A 20,524-nucleotide genomic window follows, 5' to 3' on the forward strand; every position below is an offset into this window, starting at 1 on the left:
GAAGATAGGTTTTGAACAGAAGCCAAGAATCTAATCTATTTCCCAAGCCATTCTGGCAGGGTGGAACTGGTCAGAGAAATTGAACGGCTGTTCCCTGACAAGAGAAGCCCCGCAGCTTTAGCCCTGATACGTGGAGCCCACACGGCTGCTGTCTGTGCTCTGCATAAACAGCTAAATCTAGGCTTGTCCTACCTGGGGATGTTACATATGTCGATCCATATGAGCCAAGGGTGTGAAATAGAAATGGAAAAATCTGATGGCAGTGCATCCTCTGTCCAAAGGCTCTCCTTCAGAAATCAAGTGCCCTTAATTAACCTCCAGGGAAATGAAGCTACCTGGAAAATAAGCCCTTCCAGTTCTGAAAAAACATCCAGGAAAATCACAGAATCCTAGAATCCCAGGTTGGAAGGGACCTCAAGGATCATCTGGTCCAACATTTCTAGGCAAAGCATGACCCAGACTAGATGGCCCAGCACCCTGTCCAGCTGAACCTTGACAATGTTCAGCACTGGGGAGTCACCACTTCCCTGGGGAGATTATTCCAATGGCTGGTTGTTCGCACTGTGAAAAATTTTCCTCTTGTGTCCAACCAGAATCTCCCCAGGAGCAACCTGTGCCCATCACCCCTTGTCTTTTCCACATGACCACTTGTAAAAAGGGAGTCTCTGTTGTCTTTGTAGCCACCCTTTAAATACTGGGACATGGGGATAAGGTCTCTCCTGAGCCTTCTTTTCTACAGGCTGAACAAGCCCAGCTTTCTCAGCCTTTCCTCACACAGCTGCCCAGTGCTTGGATTATCTTTGTGGCCCTTCTCTGGACCCTCTCCAGCCCATCCACATGTTTTTTTGTACAGCAGGGACCAAAACTGAACACAGTATTCCAGGTGTGGCCTGACAAGCACTGAGCAGAGTGGTGCAGTGTGGCTTGATTAATTCAATCTGTGAGTGAACTCAGGCTTTTATTCATGAATGTCCCTCAGCCAGCCCCTCTTGCACAAGGCATGACTGATCTCAACACTTTTAAAAGTTAGGCTAAAATCTTTTAATTAAACTCTCTCTGCAATGACCCTAGAGATGGCTCTGGCTGTGGGAGAGAAAACCCTCATGGTCCCCTTGAAAGCCAGAGTGGTGGCACCTCGCCTTCGCAGAGCCCATGAGGGTGCTCAGAGGTGATGCACCCCTTTGCCCCTATGTCCAAGGGGATCTGCATCCAGCTGACATCAACCCTGATGCCCATGATTTCTCCAGCAGAACTGCACTGGGAAGATGGAGGAGTTCTTTCTCTTCGGAGCCTTCCTGGAAGCTACCATGATTGATAGGAAGATTGGTGACAAACCCATCAACTTCGAAGTCACAATAGGTTGGTTGTTTTTTTGTGAGCGTGGTTTTGAAGCAAGCCTGGTGGGGAATGCAGGATCCAAGGCTGAGATCAGAGTTTCTTCCCCATTTTCAATACCAAGACGTGCTAGAGAATGCAGGGCACTCAGTTTAGAAAAACTCTGTCCCCAATCTGAATTAAAGCCATGAGACTGAGCCTGACTGGAGTTACAATCCTGTGGATTTATTTCACATTTCTTTCTTGAGGTAACTATGGGAACCAGATTGATGGCATGAGCAAACCCATCCTACGGAGGAAGAAAGAGGGTGGGGATGGGAATGAGGAGGAGTCTGAGCTGCTCCAGAATTCAAGTGAGGATGAAGGTGATGAGGATGGAGAGATGGTTTCTGTTTCTTCATCTCAACCCATGAAGCCTCTGGTCACAGACAGGTAAGCATGCCCACCTGGCCACTGAAGTGCTGCTGGGCAGAGATGTGGCTCTCAAATCAGATGTGGTCTGTAGGTGTTGGAGCTCCCACCTGGATTCATTCAGCCAATAGACCTGGGAGCAGTGTGGGGACCAGATCTCCATGCCCTGTAAAAGGAGATTAGATACCACGTGGAGATACCTTGCCTTAGATATTACAGTCTGCCAGCTGAACCCCCACCGCAATCACTACAGTTCTGAGCATTCCTATGGATTCTCTGGTGTCCAATAAGGGCTGAAGTCAGCTCCCAGGATACCCTACAAAGGACATCCTTCATCCACCTGGCCAGATGTACACCCAAAACTCAAGGCTATCAATACCTTCAGTGTTTTTCCCTTATGGCTAATAGGGACACCATTATCCAGTGGATTCAAAAAATCATTGGTGGGAACTGAAAAAAACCCCAGCTTTACTCCTGTACATACAAGTTTCATACATATAGGAAACGACTCTATAAATGGGTCCTTCCTTAGGATCACTGCCACCTCTGGTGGCACAGCTCCACATCAGGGAGAAGTCCGGGCTTTGCACCTGTGCTCTCTCTAGCTGCCTGACATAGAATCATAGAATCATAGAATAGTTAGGGTTGGAAAGGACCTTAAGATCATCTAGTTCCAACCCGCATAGAACCATAGAATCACAGAATGGTTTGAGTTGGAAGGGACCTTTTAAAGTTCATCCAGTTCCACACACCACCACCACCCCCAGCCACGGGCAGGGACACCTTCCACTAGACCAGGTTGCTCCAAGCCCCTGTGTCCAACCTGGCCTTGAACACTGCCAGGGATGGGGCAGCCACAGCTTCTCTGGGCACCCTGTGCCAGGGCCTCACCACCCTCACAGGGAACAACTTCTTCCTCAGATCTCATCTCAATCTCCCCTCTGTCAGGTTAAAGCCATTCCCCCTTGCCCTGTCCCTACAGGTCCTTGTCAGAAGCCCCTCTCCAGCTTTCTTGTCAGTCCCTTTAGGCACTGGAAGCTGCTCTAAGATCTCCCCAGAGCCTTCTCTTCTCCAGGCTGAACATAAAAACATCATAAGCACCATGCAGAGAAAAGGAAGGGTCCATCTAGAGACAATGCATTGATTTCAGAAGTGAGGGTAATTTGTCCTGAGGAAAGGTTTTTTTGTCACTTGAGATCCTAAAAGCTAGACGAGGTCTAGCTGACATGCAGAGAGAGGAGGATGCAAAAAGTGCTGGAAAAAGATCTTTAGAATGTGTTAGGCAAGAGATTGGGGTAAAAGACTTAAAATCCTCTCACTCTCCCCAGTTTGCAGCATCTCTTTTTTGGTCGGTCTGTCTGTCCCTGTTGCTTACTGTCCTTGACAGCTGCACCCTGGTGTTTAAAAAAGCCAGGACTGGGAAAACAGTCCCACCCTGGGTCTGTTGATGCACAGCTGGCTGTCAGGGGACAGATCACTTCTGTTTTCTCTGCCTCAGCTATAAAATTATGGCATTTTTTTGGTCTGCTTTAGGAGTTGCTTTGTGATGGGACGGTTGTAGTCACCCTAAAATACAGGCAAGATCCAGACAGCTGCAAGTGTGATGCTGGTGGGTGCTTTCCACCCCAAGCAGCTGGATCAGGATGCCCCAATCTGAATGGGATCAGCACATCTCTTGGGATATCTGGGCTGGGCTTCAGTCACAGCCTGGATTTGAATACAAAGGACTAGTGCTAAGGAAAGCTAATTGGATTAACCTAATGATATATGCTTAAAGTGAATTTTAACTGTGTTATACCAGTAGATAGATGTTAATAGAACTGTCTGATTTAATTCAATTGGGAAATGAAAAAAACACCACTGAATTAAGGATATTTGCACTTCAGATGAAAGTCTACCCGGGGTTCCCTGACTTGTTTACTAGCTCCTTATCAAGGCGAATGGCAAACGGAGATGAAAAGCATGGATGGTGTGAGAGCCTGTCCCTGGACTCTGACTTTCATGTCGTTTACCTAGATGGTGCTGAGGGCCTCATGACCAACTGTAGGGCTCTGCTGACATCTTCTGGCTGGAAACACCCTGATGGCTTTGGAAGGATGAGCTGAAGCTGTGTTTTAACTAAGGGTGATCCCAGGTGCAGCAGGATCTGCAGTGGCTTTATACTGGATGGATCCTAGCTCGTGGACAGTGCTCAGGCATCCAAGAAGCATGAACCTGTTCTTCAGCCTCATCCTTCCTTTAACTGTGCCATGACTACTACCTCTCCATCCCACCAGCAAGTGGAATCATAGAATCACAGAAGGGTTTGGGTTGGAAGGGACCTTAAAGGGATCCAGTTCCAACCCCCTGCCATGGGGAGGGACACCTTCCACTAGACCAGGTTGCTCCAAGCCCCTGTGTCCAACTTGGCCTTGAACACTGCCAGGGATGGGGCAGCCACAGCTTCTCTGGGCACCCTGTGCCAGGGCCTCACCACCCTCACAGGGAATAACTTCTTCCTCAGATCTCATCTCAATCTCCCCTCTGTCAGTTTAAAGCCATTCCCCCTTGCCCTGTCCCTACAGGCCCTTGTCAAAAGCCCCTCTCCAGATTTCTTGTTGGCCCATTTAGGCTCCAGAAGCTGCTGTAAGGTCTCCCCAGAGTCTTCCCTTCTCCAGGCTGAACAAGTCCATCTCTTTCAGCCTGTCTCCATAGCAGAGGTGTTCCAGCCCTCAGAGCATCTCCGTGGCCTCCTCTGGACTCACTCCAACAGCTCCATGTCCTTTTTATGTTGTTGCCCCCAGATCTGGATGCAGGACTGCAGGGGGGGTCTCACCGAAGCAGAGTAAAGAGGGAGAATCCCCTCCCTTGTCCTGCTGGTCACAGTGCTTTTGAGGAAACCTGTCAGCTCCATGAAGGGCAGAGAGCTCTGCCTGCTGTGAAGGCTGGGGAATACAGGAGATGCTCATCAGCATTCAGAAAACAGTATTAATGCTTTGGTTTCCCATGTGCCCCTGTGTCCCTGCTCACACTGCTGCCATGCTGTAGATATCTTCTCTCTGCTGGGCTATGGTAAGGTGGAGGAGTGGGAGCTTCCCTAGTTTCTCTCTGAGCCACCAGGTCTGAGATGGTAAATTTGCAATCCCTGGGCGCTGCGCCCATCCACCCTTGGTCTGGCATTGGGAAGGGTGTTAGGAGAGATGGAGCCTCTGTCCTTCAGGGTGCAATTCACCTCAGCTCCCTCTCTCCCACACCTGACCACCTATATACCCCCCATCACAGCATTGCCTCCCTGGAACAAAGGTGTGGGATAGGGGCTGTTCCTGGCCAGCAGCATAACCAGCATGGGACATCACTTCTGCTTCCTCTTGCAGGAACTACTTCCACCTGCCGTACTTTGAGAAGAAGCCCTGCATCTATATAAAGAGCTGGTGGCAGGACCAGCGCTGCAGACTGTATAATGCCAACATTATGGACAAGATTGCAGACAAGCTGGTCAGTACATGCTGGGGAGAGAGGGAAGGAGATGGCTTGGGGCATGGGGCTGGTGTGAGGCACATCCAGGCTCCCTGTGCATCTCTGCAGCTTGTCACAAGGCAGGGACAAACAGTGCAAGGACCCACTAGCAAACTTGTGCCAGAAAGGGGGAAGTATCCCAGTTCTAAATGCTTCATAATTTGAATATCCAAATCCTAGGGGCTCACTGAATTGTCTGCAGGTCGGACCCAGGTGTCTCCACTGAAGGGAGCTGGGGCAGGGAGGCTTTGTCCCCCTGGACAGTGAGGGTGAACCACTTGTGTGGCAGAGCCTCCTTAATAGTCTCAGCTAATTCCCAAGGAGCCCTTATGTCGCTCCACGTCTGCAGGGTCACAGCAGGATCTGCAAAGGGAGAGCCTGGCAGGTCCAGCCAAAGCAGTGTGGAGTTTGGCCAACTGGTCTCATGGAGGGCAGTGGAGCCATTCCCATCAGAGCCAGCTCCCTGCAAATGTGTGCCAGACCTGAGCTCTGAGGCTGGCAGTTCTGGAGAAGCAGCAGATGTTTCCCACTGGCACATACCACAGGCCTGCTCTATGTGTGGTTGGACCTCAGTGGGGACCTTGCCCACTGTCCCACTGCCCCTCACTGCTTCCACCATTGGTGCTGCAGGAGGAAGGGCTGAACGACGTGCAGGAAATGATCAAGACAGAGAAGCCACATCCAGAGCGCCGGCTCCGAGGGGTCCTGGAGGAGCTGAGCAGTGGGTGCTTGTGAGTATAAGATGGGCAGAGATGGCACACTGCAGATTGCTCCTCCCTGCAGGGCTATGGGCAAGGTTGTGAGCTTAAGCTCACCTTGCCTTATCTCTGGCAAGCACTTCGTCACATTGGCACAATGCTATATCCTCTGCCTTCTGGCTTGGAGCATGGCTGAGATGGTGCTTACATCTGCACCCCAACGACCCCAAACCAGTGGTGAAATCCTCAGTCTTGTGGCCTCCACAGGCTGGTACCTGATGGGCACCTACTCCCTATGCGTGACACTCAGCATTGGGTGCAAACAGGACACTTGGCCATGAATGCATTGCGGGCTGCAGGGAAATAGGGCATTTCCCTACAGTGACATGCCCTGCTGCTGGCAGAGATCCATCCAGCCACAGGTCCTTGCAGAGAGCCCACAGGCTCCCATAGGATTCATGCTGCCCACCTTTCCCACCAGGCACTTCGTGACGTTGGCTGACAAGGACCAGCACCATTCCTCCCGCACGAGGCTGGACCGGGAGAGGCTCAAGTCCTGCATGCGGGAGCTGGTGAGTGGGATTCAGCCAGGCAGGGAGAAGGATTCATGAGCAGGGTCTGGACCTTGTCAATGTAGTGGGGAGCTCCGGTCCATAGGCATGCTGATTTCCAGTGCCTCTGGATTGAGAGTTTGAGGTTTATTTCTGAATAGAGGAGCCCAAGACCACTTGAGTTTTGCATGGGTCCCAGCTGGCACTTGGGTCTATGCTGCTGCTTCCCCTCCACTACACTCTGCTTTGCCTCGGAAAGAAATACAAGAATACAGAAGGGGAGCTACACTGCTGTAAAACAGCTGAGGAAACTGGGAAGGAGGAGTTTAGGGGAAGCCTGCTCCAGGAATAGATATGACCTAGGTGTTTGGGGCTGGTAGCCCAGCTCCTTGCAAAGGAGTTAATTGTGCAAAAGAGATGCGCAAAGAGCAATGGGGCTTATCCAGCTGGCACAGTCAAGGACACTGGCTTCAGCAGCCAACTGCGTCCTGCAGAGAGGTAAATTTAACATGTGAAATGTCCCCTTTCCTGAATGGTCAGGTGCTGAATTGCAGCAGGGTCAGCAGAAGGGGAGAGACTATCCTTAACACCAGGCTTGAAGCCACCCCAAAGTGCCCTAAGCACAGGTGACACCTTCCTGCCCTGTTCATCTTCCCCTGGGACAGACATTCCTGCAGCGTTAGGGGCCCTGCCTGCATCATGCCGAGGATAACTAGCAGGTGTCAGAAGCGCCATCACCAGGATGCATGTGGTGGGAATAAGGCATCTGCCTCCTCAATACCCATTCCCAAATGCTGGAGACATGCCTGGCATTGCTCCCTTCTCTGTGCTCCCTTCTGCTCTCGCTCACATGAAGCCTTGGGCTCCCCTTTAACCACAGGAGAACATGGGGCAGCAAGCCACAACTCTGCGATCACAAGTGAAGAAGAACACCATGAAAGACAAGCTGAAGTTGGTGCAAAACTTCCTGCAGAAACTCCGGTTCTTGGCGGACGAGGTGAGTCCCTCCGCATGAAGAGATTAGCTGGGTCAGCACATGGCGATAGCAGCCTGGGATGGATGGAAACCATCCCAGGGTTGTGGAACAGCAAACCCTGTGTGCAGGTAGCAAACCCTGTGGGCAGGAGAGGTCCCCAGTAGCACAGGTCTTGTGCAAGGAGCCACTTCAAGTCTACATCCAGCCCCACACCTCCTGCGCACTTCTGAGTTGAAACAAGTTAGTGCTAAAACAAATGTACAACCCCTTCCTCCCAGCCAGTAAACAGAGCTGGGTCCTTTTACGTTTCTGGCAGCCTGAGCTGGGGAAGGCATGGGGAAGCCATGCAGTTTTCTTGGGGATTGGTCGTCAGAAGGTGGCATGTGTCAACCCAGAATTAAATTCAGCAGCAAGGAGACGTTTCTGATCATGGCTGGGTAGGGAGCTGTTCTACGAAGAGCTGTGGGATAATACCCTCTCCTCTCACAGAACTCAAAGGATCTGTTTTTTGTTGCTGCAGCATACTCTTGTTTCACTCCAGCTCACAGGTAAGAGATAATAGCCCAATATGTTAGAGCTGCTCACAGCACCTCCAAAAGGATGCTCTATCTGCTCTGAGCAGAGCAGAGCAGGAAAATCCCCTCCCTCGACCTGCTGGTCATGCTGCTGGTGATCACCTCCTTTTGATTTTGCCCCTTTACACTCCAGTTCATGTTTATGAAGCACTTGGTAACCATAAGGGGGTCTCTGAGGAGCTGCGTTTGGGTTTAATTTTCCTGTTTGGCTGCATGTGCAGTATGTGTCCATCTAGCAAGTGCTGTCCCGGTTCCTGCCCCTGCACGGCACAGGCCTGTGGGGAGGGGGATTCTCCTCTAAAATTGCATAGCCTTTCCCAGGGAGGCTCTGGTATCCTGATTTTACATGAAGAGATTGTAGTAATTTAACATTTCAACATTAAAATGAAGTAATGTGTGCAGTATATTGAGTTAGAAGGAGTTTAAAGCAGACTTCCCATGCAGGCTTCTTACATAATAGTGTGTTTCATAAATTCTTTTTAATCTTACTCAGTATAAAATGACCTTGTAGATTTAGGAGGGAAGTTTGTGATTGCAGCTGCTTATTTTAGAAAGTCTAAATATAAACAGATTTTTGGAAAGCATGAGAAATTATCAGTGGTGTTTCTCTGATTGGAGTTGAAAGTCAGAACTCTGGCTCTACAGTTCCCATGTCCACTGAATGAAGAGAGGAGGAAAATCTTTAGTCTTCTGATCCAAAATTATTTTCTTTTTTCAACTAGAAGAAGTATAAATCCCAGTTTCTTTCCTGCTAGGCTTCACCCTGCTGAGCTTAGCTGAGCAGCTTTTCTTAAGCAGACAAGCTTATGCAGTGGGGAGGCTCAAAACCATTTCACTGGCCCTCATGTGGCAATAGGTACATCCATCTCCTGTAGCATCTGTTGAATTTGCCTTCAGAAGGTCTCCAGACCCACTGGTGCCTCAGTGCTCAGAAAGAGCTGAGACACTGACAGAGCTCTTTGCTGGTCTTCACAGCCCCAGCACACTATTCCTGACGTCTTCATCTGGATGATGAGCAACAACAAGCGCATTGCCTATGCCCGTGTGCCTTCCAAGGATATCCTCTACTCCATTGTGGATGAGGAGATGGGCAAGGACTGTGCCAAAGTGAAGACCATCTTCCTCAAGGTGATGATCTGTCTTTTCCGGGGGAACTGCAGCCAAGAGGAGGGAGGTGGAGGAAGGACAGACTAGAAGGAGGGGAGATGCAGATGAGAGTGTATCCAATTTTGTATACTAGACAGACCCGTACTCTACAGGTAGGGATGGAAGTCTGCTGCTAGGAAGCATGAACCACTCATCTTACCCAGTCCAGTAAGCGAGAAATGTTTGGAAGGGCAGAGGTATTTGGTCCATCTGGCCACAAAAGAGGATACTGGCTTAGAAAGAGGATGCCAACATGGTGGGAAGAAAATAATGCATGATCCAGGGTAGCGTCATGATCTAAAATGATGAGGGCCGAGTCCCTGTTTTGAAGGGACAGTGGTAAAAGCAATGAAGAATGTTGCAAGAAGTGGTCTGTCCATCTCTAAGACCTTCCCTATATCCATGTAAACTCTTCTGTCCTTTGTGCCAAGCTACCTGGGAAGAGGGGATTTGGACCTGCTGGCTGGACAGTTCAGGCCAAGATGGAGATATACTTGTGGCTGGGCCTCAACAAACAGCGCAAAGACTTCTTGAGTGGCCTGCCCTGTGGATTTGAGGAGAAGAAGACTGCCAGAGGCCAAAACCTGGCGTCCTTCCCACCCATCAGCCTCCTTTACACCAGTAAGAACTTCCTGCCTGAAGTGGGTCTGGAGACAAGACATGGAGAGGGCCAGAGGGAGCCTGGCTAGACACCACTTGGACCAAGGGCTTCCAGGAGCTAAGGGGGAAATCATTCCAACTGTCCCAGTCTGAGGTCTCCCACTGCCCCCATGGGGAGCTGGGGTGTGGGAGCAATGCACCCTCTTCCCTACCTTGTTCATAGCTGTCATCCTGCACATGGCAAGCAGGATGCTGAAGAAGTCTGTACCCATTCAGGACTCATGCTTTGAGTCTATATCCTTCATCAGTGCCGGCCCCAAGCAAAAAGCAAGCCCCTGAGACCTCGCTCTGTAGGCTGAGCCCCACAGCTGGGCTCCAGGGCTGATATCAAGCTGTCTCACTCTCTCTCTTGCAGAGAAGCAGGTTTTCCAGCTGCGAGCCCACATGTACCAAGCCCGGAGTTTATTTGCAGCTGACAGCAGTGGCCTTTCAGACCCCTTTGCACGTGTCTTCTTCATCTCCCAGAGCCAATGCACCGAGGTAAACACTGTCTCCTGACCTGGAGGGCTGGGCTCTGGTGTTGCATGTCCCATCAGCTCTTCATCCTGCTCCCCTGGCACAGGTCTTGCAACTGCCAGTAAAGCAAGGATTAGGTTGATCATGGGTCCCGCAGTGGGAAAGCAGCTGTGGTGCTGGGGTTTGACTGTCTCCAGGAGCCCCTTCCCCAGGAGCACCTTCACGACATGTGCCCCCACATCAGCACAGTTCTCACACATCCTTGGGGGGATTCACTTGCCTGGTTAGGAGAAACTGGAGCATGTTGAAGTGGTTTTTGTGTCTTCCCTTCCCAGGCTGAGGGCTGCCAAGCTTTAGCAAACCCAGTGGACACTGGCAGTGATTCATGTCTGTTTGCCTCACATTGGGTTTTTCCCTTGGGAGATACCCCATACCTCACTAGTCTAAAAAAACCTGCAGCAGCCCATTAGTGCTGCTGGGCAGCTCAGACTAGTGCCCAGTCTGCTGTCTTTGCACAGGGCCATAACCCCTGTCTGGAGCAATAATTCTCTCCTGTTCTTCCAGGTTCTCAATGAGACCCTTTGCCCAACCTGGGACCAGCTGCTGGTCTTCGACAATGTGGAGCTGTACGGAGAAGCTCATGAGATGCGGGATGACCCTCCCATAATTGTCATTGAGATCTATGACCAGGACACAGTGGTAAGAGGAATCCCAGCAAAGGAAAATGTTTATGATTTTAGGTGCTGTGATCACTTCTGATTCAGAGGCAAGGCAGATAGTGCAGAGGATGTGGGAAGCGGCTTTTCTCCTGACCCTTCGAAGATGTTTTCCCCCAAAATCTCCCATGGTGCGAGCAGCCTTTGCTGCTCATTAGATTTCAGACTCAGTGTAATGACATCTTATTTTATGAGTGTGAAGCAAGAGCTTTTGTGAGGCTGGAGGCAAGGAGACATTACAAGAGTCTTTTCCTTTAGAAAAGTGGCTCAGCCCTGGCCTCTGTGCTGAGCCTCAGTCACCTCCTCCACCTTATTTGAAGAAGTCAGGAGTGAAAGCAGTTGCCAAGCTTTGGTGTCCCAGGCGCAGTGGGCTGGTCCTGTCCTGACCACAATGGGGAGAGCTGTGGGGCTAACTGGAGAGACCTCATGGTCATGACTTGGGTCAGCAAACCCCAGTGCTCTCTTTGCCTCTCAGGGCAAAGCCGACTTCATGGGCCGCACCTTTGCCAAGCCAGTGGTGAAGATGTCAGACGAGCAGTACTGCCCACCGCGCTTCCCCCCACAGCTGGAGTACTACCAGATCTACCGCGGCAACTCCACTGCAGGCGACCTGCTGGCAGCCTTCGAGCTGCTCCAGGTACCCGCTGCCAAGGCCACCACAGACCAAGGGAGGGAAAGAAAGGGATGGAGGGTTGCAAGGAAGCGAGGCTTAATCCATCCATATATATCTTAGTTGCTGCAAAGAGCAAGGAGTTCATACATCCTAGAAAAGGTAGAAGGGTTTAGCACAGCAACTAACCCAGTGAGAGGGGAATGGCTCCTGTGGGATATTTGATCTGCCCTGGGTTGGAAATGGGACCTGAAACCTTCTCTGGGCTAAGCTCTCAGACCATTTCTGCATCATTTTACACCCAGCCCAGGCAGATGCAACTCCTTGCAGGAAGAAAAGGAATAGCCCTGGGGTTGGGATATGTTGGTGGGCTAAGTGTGCTTTGCTGCTGGGTCTGTCCTGTGAGGAAGCACAGCACTGCTCAGCACCTTCCACTCATGTATACAGCTTTTCCCAAAGTCCCTGGACTGCAGTGTCAGCTGGATGCTCAGCAACCCTCTGCTGCTCCTGAACCCTCTGAGAGAGCACAGACCCAATGCATGAGACCAGGGACTGACACAAAAAACAGCTTCCCAGCAGTTGAGCACCAGCTCAAAGGAACAGATCCTAATCCACACTGCATCTCTTCCAGATTGGCCCTGGGGGCAAGTCAGACCTGCCCCCAATCGACGGCCCTACGGACATGGACCGGGGCCCCATCCTGCCGGTGCCACTGGGGATTCGGCCAGTGCTGAGTAAATACAGAGTGGAGGTAATTGCTGTGGAGCACCAAATTTCAATGATGTTCAGCATTGCACGGGACAGGAAAGCCCCTCCATGGGTGTTGGAAGGACAGGAACAATCTTTGAAGCTCTGACGACTAGCTGGGCACTAAGACAAGATGTCTGCACTGCAAGGATCTGTCTGTACTGGCTGCACTGGATGCCAGTCCTGAATCAAGAGCCACTGTGGATGGACTGGGCTGAGATGGTCCTGCTTTATGGAGTTCCGTGGCAGAAAAAGGAGAGAAAGGAAGGAAAGGGAGTGTCAAGGGCAGCAGGTTGGAGATCTTAGGCTGTTGTAGATCAAATGTGGGATGGCAGAGAGAGATGCAGCTGCAGCCTTGAGCCACATGGTGGAGGAGAATACACCTCAGGGATCCACTGCTGCCCAGGCAATGACATTAGCAGTAGTGGCGCTGCTCCTGGGCGATACAGAGAACCAGCTTCTTTGACTCTATCTTGCTCCATCCAGGGGCACTCCACCTGATACTCACGGTTTTATTCTCCTCCTCCTTCCCCAGGTCTTGTTTTGGGGGCTCAGGGACCTGAAGAGAGTGAACCTAGCACAGGTGGACCGGCCCCGTGTGGACATTGAGTGTGCTGGGAGGGGTGTCCAGTCAGCCCTCATCCAGAACTACAAGAAAAACCCCAACTTCAGCACTTTGGTCAAGTGGTTCGAAGTGGTGAGTGTTTTCTCTTCTCTCTGAGCCCTCAACAGAAGCCCAGATTTTCTGGATCTGAAACCATGGTTCCTAACCCCTTGCTTCAGTTTCCCTACAGCAATGGATGGCATGAGCACCATCCAAGTTGTTAATGGCCTTTCTCTGAGGGCTCCAAAGCATGCAGCCTCACAAGTTTGCAGGCCAGAAAGCCAACCATACCCTGGGCTGCATCACCAGCAGGGTGACCAGCAGGTCAAGGGAAGGGATTCTCCCTACTCTGCTCTGCTCTGGTGACCCCCACTGCAGTCCTGCATCCAGCTCTGGGGCTCCAGCATAAGAAGGATGTGGAGCTGTTGGAGTAAGTCCAGAGGAGGCCACAAAGATGCCCTGAGGGCTGGAGCACCTCTGCTATGGAGACAGGCTGAGGGAGCAGCTTCCAGTGCCTAAAGGGGCTGACAAGAAAGCTGGAGAGGGGCTTTTGACAAGGGGCTGTAGGGACAGGACAAGGGGGAATGGCTTTACACTGACAGAGGGGAGATTGAGATGAGATCTTAGGCAGAAGTTCCTCCCTGTGAGGGTGGTGAGGCCCTGGCACAGGTTGCTCAGAGAATCTGTGGCTTCCCCATCCCTGGCAGTGTTCAAGGCCAGGTTGGATGGGGCTTGGAGCAACCTGCTCTAGTGGAAGATCTCCCTGCCTGTGGCAGGGGGTTGGAACTAGATGAGCTTTATAGTTCCTTCCATCCCAAACCATTCTGTGATTTGATGACTCTATACTTTGCTGGAGCTGCTTTAGCTTCCTCCAGCATGATCCCTGTTTTAGTTCCAACCACCAAAGCAGACGTCCCACAGCCCATTGCCAGCCCTTCGTAACCAGCACACCTTTGCTTCCCAGGACCTGCCGGAGAATGAGCTGCTCCACCCCCCGCTCAACATCCGCGTGGTGGATTGCCGGGCTTTCGGGCGTTACACCCTGGTGGGGTCCCACGCTGTCAGCTCCCTACGGAAGTTCATCTACCGCCCACCAGATAAGAAAGCCCAGCACTGGAATATGACAGGTACCAGCCTTGGGCCGGAGGGACGTGGTTGGTATGGGTCATTGGTGGGGCATTGTGCACAGAGAAGAGGGAGATGGGTAGAGAGTTGTAAGGACTATGTTTGTTTGTTAAATAAGCAGTGCTTCTGGGTCTGGGTCAAGGGGGTGAGAAGCCACAGGGTGTGAGGCCATGATTCCCCTTTGATTTTTCATCTGTGGGTCTCACTGCAGTAACTGCAAACCTGTAAGACAAGAAAGGTTGGTTCACCACTAACCTCTCTGCAGCTCCATGACTCTAGATTCCCCAAATGTTCTTCAAGACTGGGAGGGGAATTTGCTGTACTGCTGCTATTATTTGAGTGAAGACTAGAAAGCTACAGATTGAGGCCACCCTCTCAATTCCAACCACCACCCCATCCATCAGCACCCACAGCAAGGCCCCTTTCCCTGCACCCAGCACAGCAGTCAAGGGCTTGAGCCACAGGCATTGGTGATCTCTTCCCAGTCCTTTCTGGAAGTGAAGGCACTCTTGGCTGGGCAGAGAGAGGAGGTGTGTGGGGGGATTGCCAAGGCCCATCCTGGGTTCCAGCCAGAGGTCTGGACCTGTGACTGTGTCCACACCAGCTAATAGTTTCAGGGCAACCATCTTCTCTGCCTCTTGTCCTCTGGACACTGGTGCAGGTGAAAAAAACCCAATCCTTTCTCATCATCTGCTTTCCTTTGCTATGGAAGGGTTTCTTTAATCATGCTGTAAGGGTCTGTGCTTATTTCTACTACTGCTCTTCTCTTGCCACACATCACTCCTGCATGAGTCCTATAGGATCTCACCTGAGCTCTCAGTTTCTCCTCTATACTATACTTGTTCTCTTTTGTTCTTTCTCTTTCTCTGTCCTCTGTCCAGCCAAACACTTCAACGGCTATCTGGCAATGACCAACAAGGCCCATCGCTCTCGCCCCACAGGGGAGATCGTTGTCAATATGGAACCTGAGGTTCCTATCAAGAAGATGGAGACGATGGTGAAGCTGGAAGCTGTGAGTATCCGTATGTCAGCAGCACTTCAACATCTCTTTCCTTACTGAATTGCTGATCTCTGAGTGATTCCACCCAAACAGAGGCCACCTTGTTCTGCCGAACATGGGCTGATGCCTGGAATGAAAGGCCTTGGGTCATAGTCCTACAAATCATCTCTTTCTGTCCTGGTTGAAATTAGCTGGAGCTTAATGCCTAGAGAAGAACTGTCCTGGGCTATGCAAATTAGACATCTTTATGTTTTCCTTCATAAATAGTCAGATGGGAATGAGCACCCACAAGCACAACCTTGTTCCTGTCTGTGACCAATGCAGACACAAGTGACCCATCAGAAATTCCCCATCTGCAGCAATTCTGCCCTTTCAAAGCACTGCAGTCTCTGCAAGCAGCCAGGCTCACACAGATTTCCCTCATGCTTTTTCCGTTCTTACAATAGTTTCAAGACATTCAAAAGGCTACATCAGCTCTCTGAAATACCTGTTCAACTCCTTGAAATACCCGTTCATGGGTGGTCAGCGCGGTGTTGCTGCACAACCGCTCTACAGCAAGTCTGAGCCATACAGGACACAGCAGATAGATGCACACGGTATCGAGCTGATCCAGGCACACAGAGTCAGTCTGAGGCAGCCAAAGGTCTTTAGACCTTTTGTGCTTACCCTGAAAATTTGGCACTGTGTGCATTAGACAGCCAATGTGTCCCAGAGGCATCAGGCTTTGTTCACATGCTGAATGTGCCTGTGCCTATTTGCTTGCCCAGAACAGGAATTCTAACCCCTTTTCATACCCTTAGACTTCAGAGCTTCCTCCACAAAAGAAACAGATTTCTTTTTGCAGTAGACGCTTTACAGCAAGATGTGCACACAACCGCATATGTGTGCCTACAGGCATGTTGCAGGCTCCAAATACCCACAGCCCTTCACATGTGTGCATTTACAGAAAGGCTGTGGCACATACAAAGCCTCACAAGCACACATGCACAGATACATACACACCCCATGAAGTCCCTTTCACATATGCACCTATATGTAGAATCCCTTGTATGTGCACAAGAAGCTGTACCAGGTACCTCTGCTCACAGAGCTTCATGCAACAGGACATGTGTGCATGAGTACGTCTGGAACACCCCAGCACCCACATGCTGCTTGAAATCTACTACAGTAGATTGCAGGCATTCCTAGATGGACAAGAAAAGTTTCAAGAGCACAGAAAGCTCCACGCTGAAGGCCAAAGTGTCTTTCTAGACCTGATGCCTCACTGTCTGGAACAGTTCTCTCTTAGCAGTGACAGAGATGTTTCCCACATGGAGATGGGCTTGGGGTGTCACCACAGACATCTCCCATGTACGCAAAGCTTTCCCAGCCAGGGCTCTTCATTCAAGGTGTTTGGTTCCTTCATGCTTGGGGAGCTGTCTGTGACTCGTAACACGTGTGTGCCAGTGTGTATTTGTATTTGGCCGAGGCTGCAAAGCTAACCTGCTTTCACTCTCCCTATTCCCTTCCACCCCGGACGGCAGAACTCTGATGCAGTGGTGAAGGTGGATGTGGTAAGTGATGGATCTGCTCCGCATCCCTACTTCCAACCCTCTGCTTCCTATCCAACCCTTCTGTGCAGCTTTCAATGGATGCATCCTCAGCAACCCAAAGACAGGCAGGGACCAGCACCCCTTCACCCTAAGGCACAGACAAGAGCAGCATTGTCTTACTGACAGATATGGCAATGGCGTGGTTCCTGTTCACTGGGAAGCTCTTCTGGGCCAGCACATCTCAAGCCAGCTGTCCCAGGGGCAGGAAGCACTCTGTGGGAGAGGTGCTGGTTATTCCCACCACAACCTGCTGCAAAAGGGTTTATTGCACCACTGAGTGAACTCAGAGTACTTGGGGGGCAGGGGGAGGACTGCGACCATCTAAGATTCAGGAGCTATAGCCTGGGAAATGCATGGATGGAAGGGATGATGAAAAGGAGGGGATGTCTTGGGAATCTGATGCTGTGTCCCTCTGGAGCCTTGGGCATCTCGCTTTGCTGCTCTGTGCCTCAGTGTCTGTGGCTGTAAAAGGGGGAAAGTGCTAATGAGGCAACCCAGCACGGAGGGTTTGGCTTCTCAGGTGCCTCACCCACCACCTTTGCACTTCAAGAGGTATTTTACTTGCACCTGTTCTTCTCTGTCTTTTTTTCCCTTGTCCCTGAAGTCTGAGGAAGAGAAGGAGAGAAAGAAAAAGAAGAAGAAAGGAGGAGGAGGGGGAGGAGAGGAAGTAGAAGAGGAGGAGCCGGATGACAGCATGCTGGACTGGTGGTCCAAGTATTTTGCTTCAATTGAAACTATGAAAGAGGTGGGTACAGAGCAGAGGATGGTGTCTGTAGGGGGGAAGAGGAACATTCTGTTTCCTGCCTGTGCGGTCTCACCTATTTCCAGCTGCTTCCAAAGGCTTGGGGCTCTGCTACTTTCCTTGCTAACCTTGCCCGACTGTCAGCAAGGATATTTTTTCCAATTGGCACAGCTCAGCAGGATTCATAGAATCAGAGAACGGTTTGGGTAGGAAGGGACCTTAAAGATCATCCAGTTCCAATCCCCTGCCATGGGCAGGGACACCTTCCACTAGACCAGATTGCTCCAAGCCCCGTCTAACCTGGCCTTGAACACTTCCAGGGATGGGGCAGCCACAACTTCTCTGGGCAACCTGTGCCAGGGTCTCACCACGCATACAGGGAACAACTTCTTCCTAAGATCTCATCTCAATCTCCTCTCTGTCAATTTAAATCCATTCCCCTTTGTCCTGTCCCTACAGGCCCTTGTCAAAAGCCCCTCTCCAGATTTCTTGTTGGGCCCATTAGGCACTGGAAGCTGCTCTAAGGTCTCCCCAAAAGGTCTCTTATCTCCTCTGTTCTCCTCTCTTCTCCTCTCTTCCCTCTTCCCTTTTCTCTTCTTCCATTCCTTTTCCTTAAGCATGCTCTGGGTGGACTTTGTGACTGGTTTATATTCAGACATGGGTGTTTAACAGCATCAGTGCTGAAGGCTGCACTGAGCAACTTTGATTTCTCCAGCATTGCCCAAACCTCACTCACAGCTCAGATGGGAAGATAGACCTGTGACCCCGAGTTAGGCATTTCCAGCAATCACAGAGACCCCAGCACAAGCACCCACTCCCTGTTCTCTTTGTTTCTACCCCAGCAACTCCGGCAGCAGGAGGCAGCCGCAGCAGAAGCAGAGGAGAAGGAAGAAATGGAGATGGCAGAGGGTAAGCAGGTCGTGAACAATAGAGGGAGCATGGCAGGGAAAGGTAGTACCAGGACTGCTTCTGGTACTTGAGCACCCCTTTTGGAGCCTGCTGCTGCTCTTCTGCCAAACCAGATGCTCACAGCCTATTGTATATCCCCTGTTGCTTTTGCCATGCAGATGTGGTAGCTGTGAGACTGTGCTCCTGAAGTCTGTTGGTCGCACCAAGTAATAGATATTTCACCTTCATGGGGTTTTTCATCCTCATTTTGCAGAAGGCTTAAAGGACTTTGGGTTTTTTTATTTTGCTCCAGTTTTACAAGGGAAGATTCAGCCAGACAGAAGGTCTGGAATTCTTATAATCTGACTGCTCTTACGTGCATGCAGAGGCCTCCTTGTCTGCTGTTCTAGCACAGGCAGTGAAGAAAAATACACACTTTTAGGGCAAGTTCTGTGACCTATTTTCAATACTATGTTACAATAAGATGAATTGTGCCCAAAATGCATTTTTGTCTGAAGGAAGTCAGGAGTCTATAGCTCAGATGGGGTGTTGCAGATGTCTAAAATTGGTGAGACAAGTTTTGTACTACAAGTGATGTGGGCCAAGAATACTGATGAGCTGGGACACACTGGTCTAGGGTGACTTTGTCTATTTGCATCCTGGAGGCTCCTTGCCAGTCCCACCTGCAGGGCTTTGAGGAGTTTCCCTGAGGACTTTTACCCATGGTCTCCATATGTTCCATACATTGCTGTCATGAGTTGCTGTCCTCAGATTGCTGTCATGCCCAGGCAATACAAAATCCATGAGCTGATTTTAATACAGAGCCTGGTTTCTGTTGGAAGACTACTCTGAGCAGTTCTTCTGGGCTTGCTGTCATGGCAGAGCTGCTGGGGGGTGTCTCATGTCCCCCATTGTTTTCTTTCTGTCTTCTGAGAAGGATCCATTTCCCCTTGGCACTCCCATTCCTTCCTTCCTCCTTTCCTCTTCCACATGAAGTCTTTGTCATCTGTCTGTCCCCATCTGCATTGCCCAGCAGACATGAAAGCTGGCAGAGGCAGTGAGGGACAGGGATTGTAGAGGGTGTGGGAGAAGTTTTCTTTGAATGTGCTTTTCAGGACAGCCTGTTCCCAGTGTAGTTGATGTCCATGGCTGGTGGTTGCTCTCAATAGAGATCCCAACAATCTGTCATTGCAGCTGGTCATGGGCAACACCACCTTAAGTGCTGCAGCCTGTGCTTTAGTGCTGAGCATCAGGCACTGTCCCCTCTGCAATACCTAGACTGGGGTTTTATTCTCTAGACTGCATACAGGAGAAAAAGGTCTCCATTACAGGGCAAAAAGGAGATGCAGTGAGCAGGATCAGGTCTTCTCTCCGCTGTTCAAGTTAGCCAGAGCCTAGCACTCTGTCCTTGTTTTGTAGTCCTCCAAATGACTTCTGCTGAGGTCAGCTCTGGAAGTTCCCTGTACAGAGACCATCCTGGAGATGCTGTGACCTGGGCATCAGTGGTCAGAGTCAAGGGAAGACAGGAGAGGGCTGGGATGGGAGCTGCAGGCAGCAGCAGCTGTCAGCTTTCATGCTCCTCCTGTTTGAAGGACTTTGATCAAAGTCCCCCCTCCCTGTCTCCTCCACCCTCCTCACCCTCATTTCCATCTCCTCCCACCCCGCCGCTTCCCCTCGGACTCAGAAATCAAACTTGATGACTCTCCCATGAAAGGCTCCAAGGCTCAGGCAAAGAACAAGGAGAAGTTCAAGGCACCCAAAGATGACAAGAGAAAGAAGCAACAGTCAGTCCCTGAGTTTCCTGAGAAGAAGAACAAGCCTAGAATTGATGAACTGAAGGTACGTGTCAGCAGGGAAGGAGAAGGCCCAGGCTGGAATTCTAGCAGGATGGCAGTCCAGACACATGGAAATCAGAGCAGGATGGGTCACCCCTGCATGAGGCACCTTGGCTGTCTGAGGGTTATCTAACCCTAGGTGAGATGTGCCTAGGGACTGCCAGCTTCTCTCCATAGTTTGAAGGAGTCAGAGATAACAAGCTTTAAACAAAAAGGGTTGCCCTGGGACAGGATTATTCTTGGAGCAGCTTGGATGTGCCCTGACTAGATGGGAGAGTTTTCCAGCCTGGCTATGGCAGGCTCAGCCAGGACACAGGGCAAGAATGGGCTCTGGTGCAGTGTACTGGCCCAGGATGTTTATT

At 50.8% G+C, this 20,524-nt stretch overlaps 1 protein-coding gene across 7 annotated transcripts in view; it reads left to right on the top strand.

Moving 5' to 3' along the window:
- Positions 1–20,524, top strand: part of OTOF (otoferlin) — a 100,829-nt gene that overhangs the window by 70,014 nt on the left and 10,291 nt on the right. The window contains exons 16-34 of one of the 7 annotated variants that reach the window (XM_030490489.1): positions 1,251–1,359; positions 1,584–1,767; positions 5,100–5,220; positions 5,872–5,972; positions 6,421–6,511; positions 7,371–7,487; positions 9,017–9,169; positions 9,619–9,808; positions 10,203–10,327; positions 10,868–11,002; positions 11,495–11,656; positions 12,261–12,380; positions 12,912–13,073; positions 13,945–14,107; positions 14,987–15,117; positions 16,629–16,658; positions 17,302–17,442; positions 18,282–18,348; positions 20,012–20,166. In XM_030490489.1, coding sequence (XP_030346349.1) covers positions 1,251–1,359; positions 1,584–1,767; positions 5,100–5,220; positions 5,872–5,972; positions 6,421–6,511; positions 7,371–7,487; positions 9,017–9,169; positions 9,619–9,808; positions 10,203–10,327; positions 10,868–11,002; positions 11,495–11,656; positions 12,261–12,380; positions 12,912–13,073; positions 13,945–14,107; positions 14,987–15,117; positions 16,629–16,658; positions 17,302–17,442; positions 18,282–18,348; positions 20,012–20,166 — 2,457 coding nt within the window. The remainder of the gene's footprint in view (positions 1–1,250; positions 1,360–1,583; positions 1,768–5,099; positions 5,221–5,871; positions 5,973–6,420; positions 6,512–7,370; positions 7,488–9,016; positions 9,170–9,618; positions 9,809–10,202; positions 10,328–10,867; positions 11,003–11,494; positions 11,657–12,260; positions 12,381–12,911; positions 13,074–13,944; positions 14,108–14,986; positions 15,118–16,628; positions 16,659–17,301; positions 17,443–18,281; positions 18,349–20,011; positions 20,167–20,524) is intronic. The other 6 variants (XM_030490490.1, XM_030490493.1, XM_030490495.1 and 3 more) reach the window with 6 other exon arrangements.

The sequence above is a fragment of the Strigops habroptila genome, chromosome 6, assembly GCF_004027225.2.
Source record: "Strigops habroptila isolate Jane chromosome 6, bStrHab1.2.pri, whole genome shotgun sequence".
NCBI classification, from domain to species: Eukaryota; Metazoa; Chordata; class Aves; order Psittaciformes; family Psittacidae; genus Strigops; species Strigops habroptila.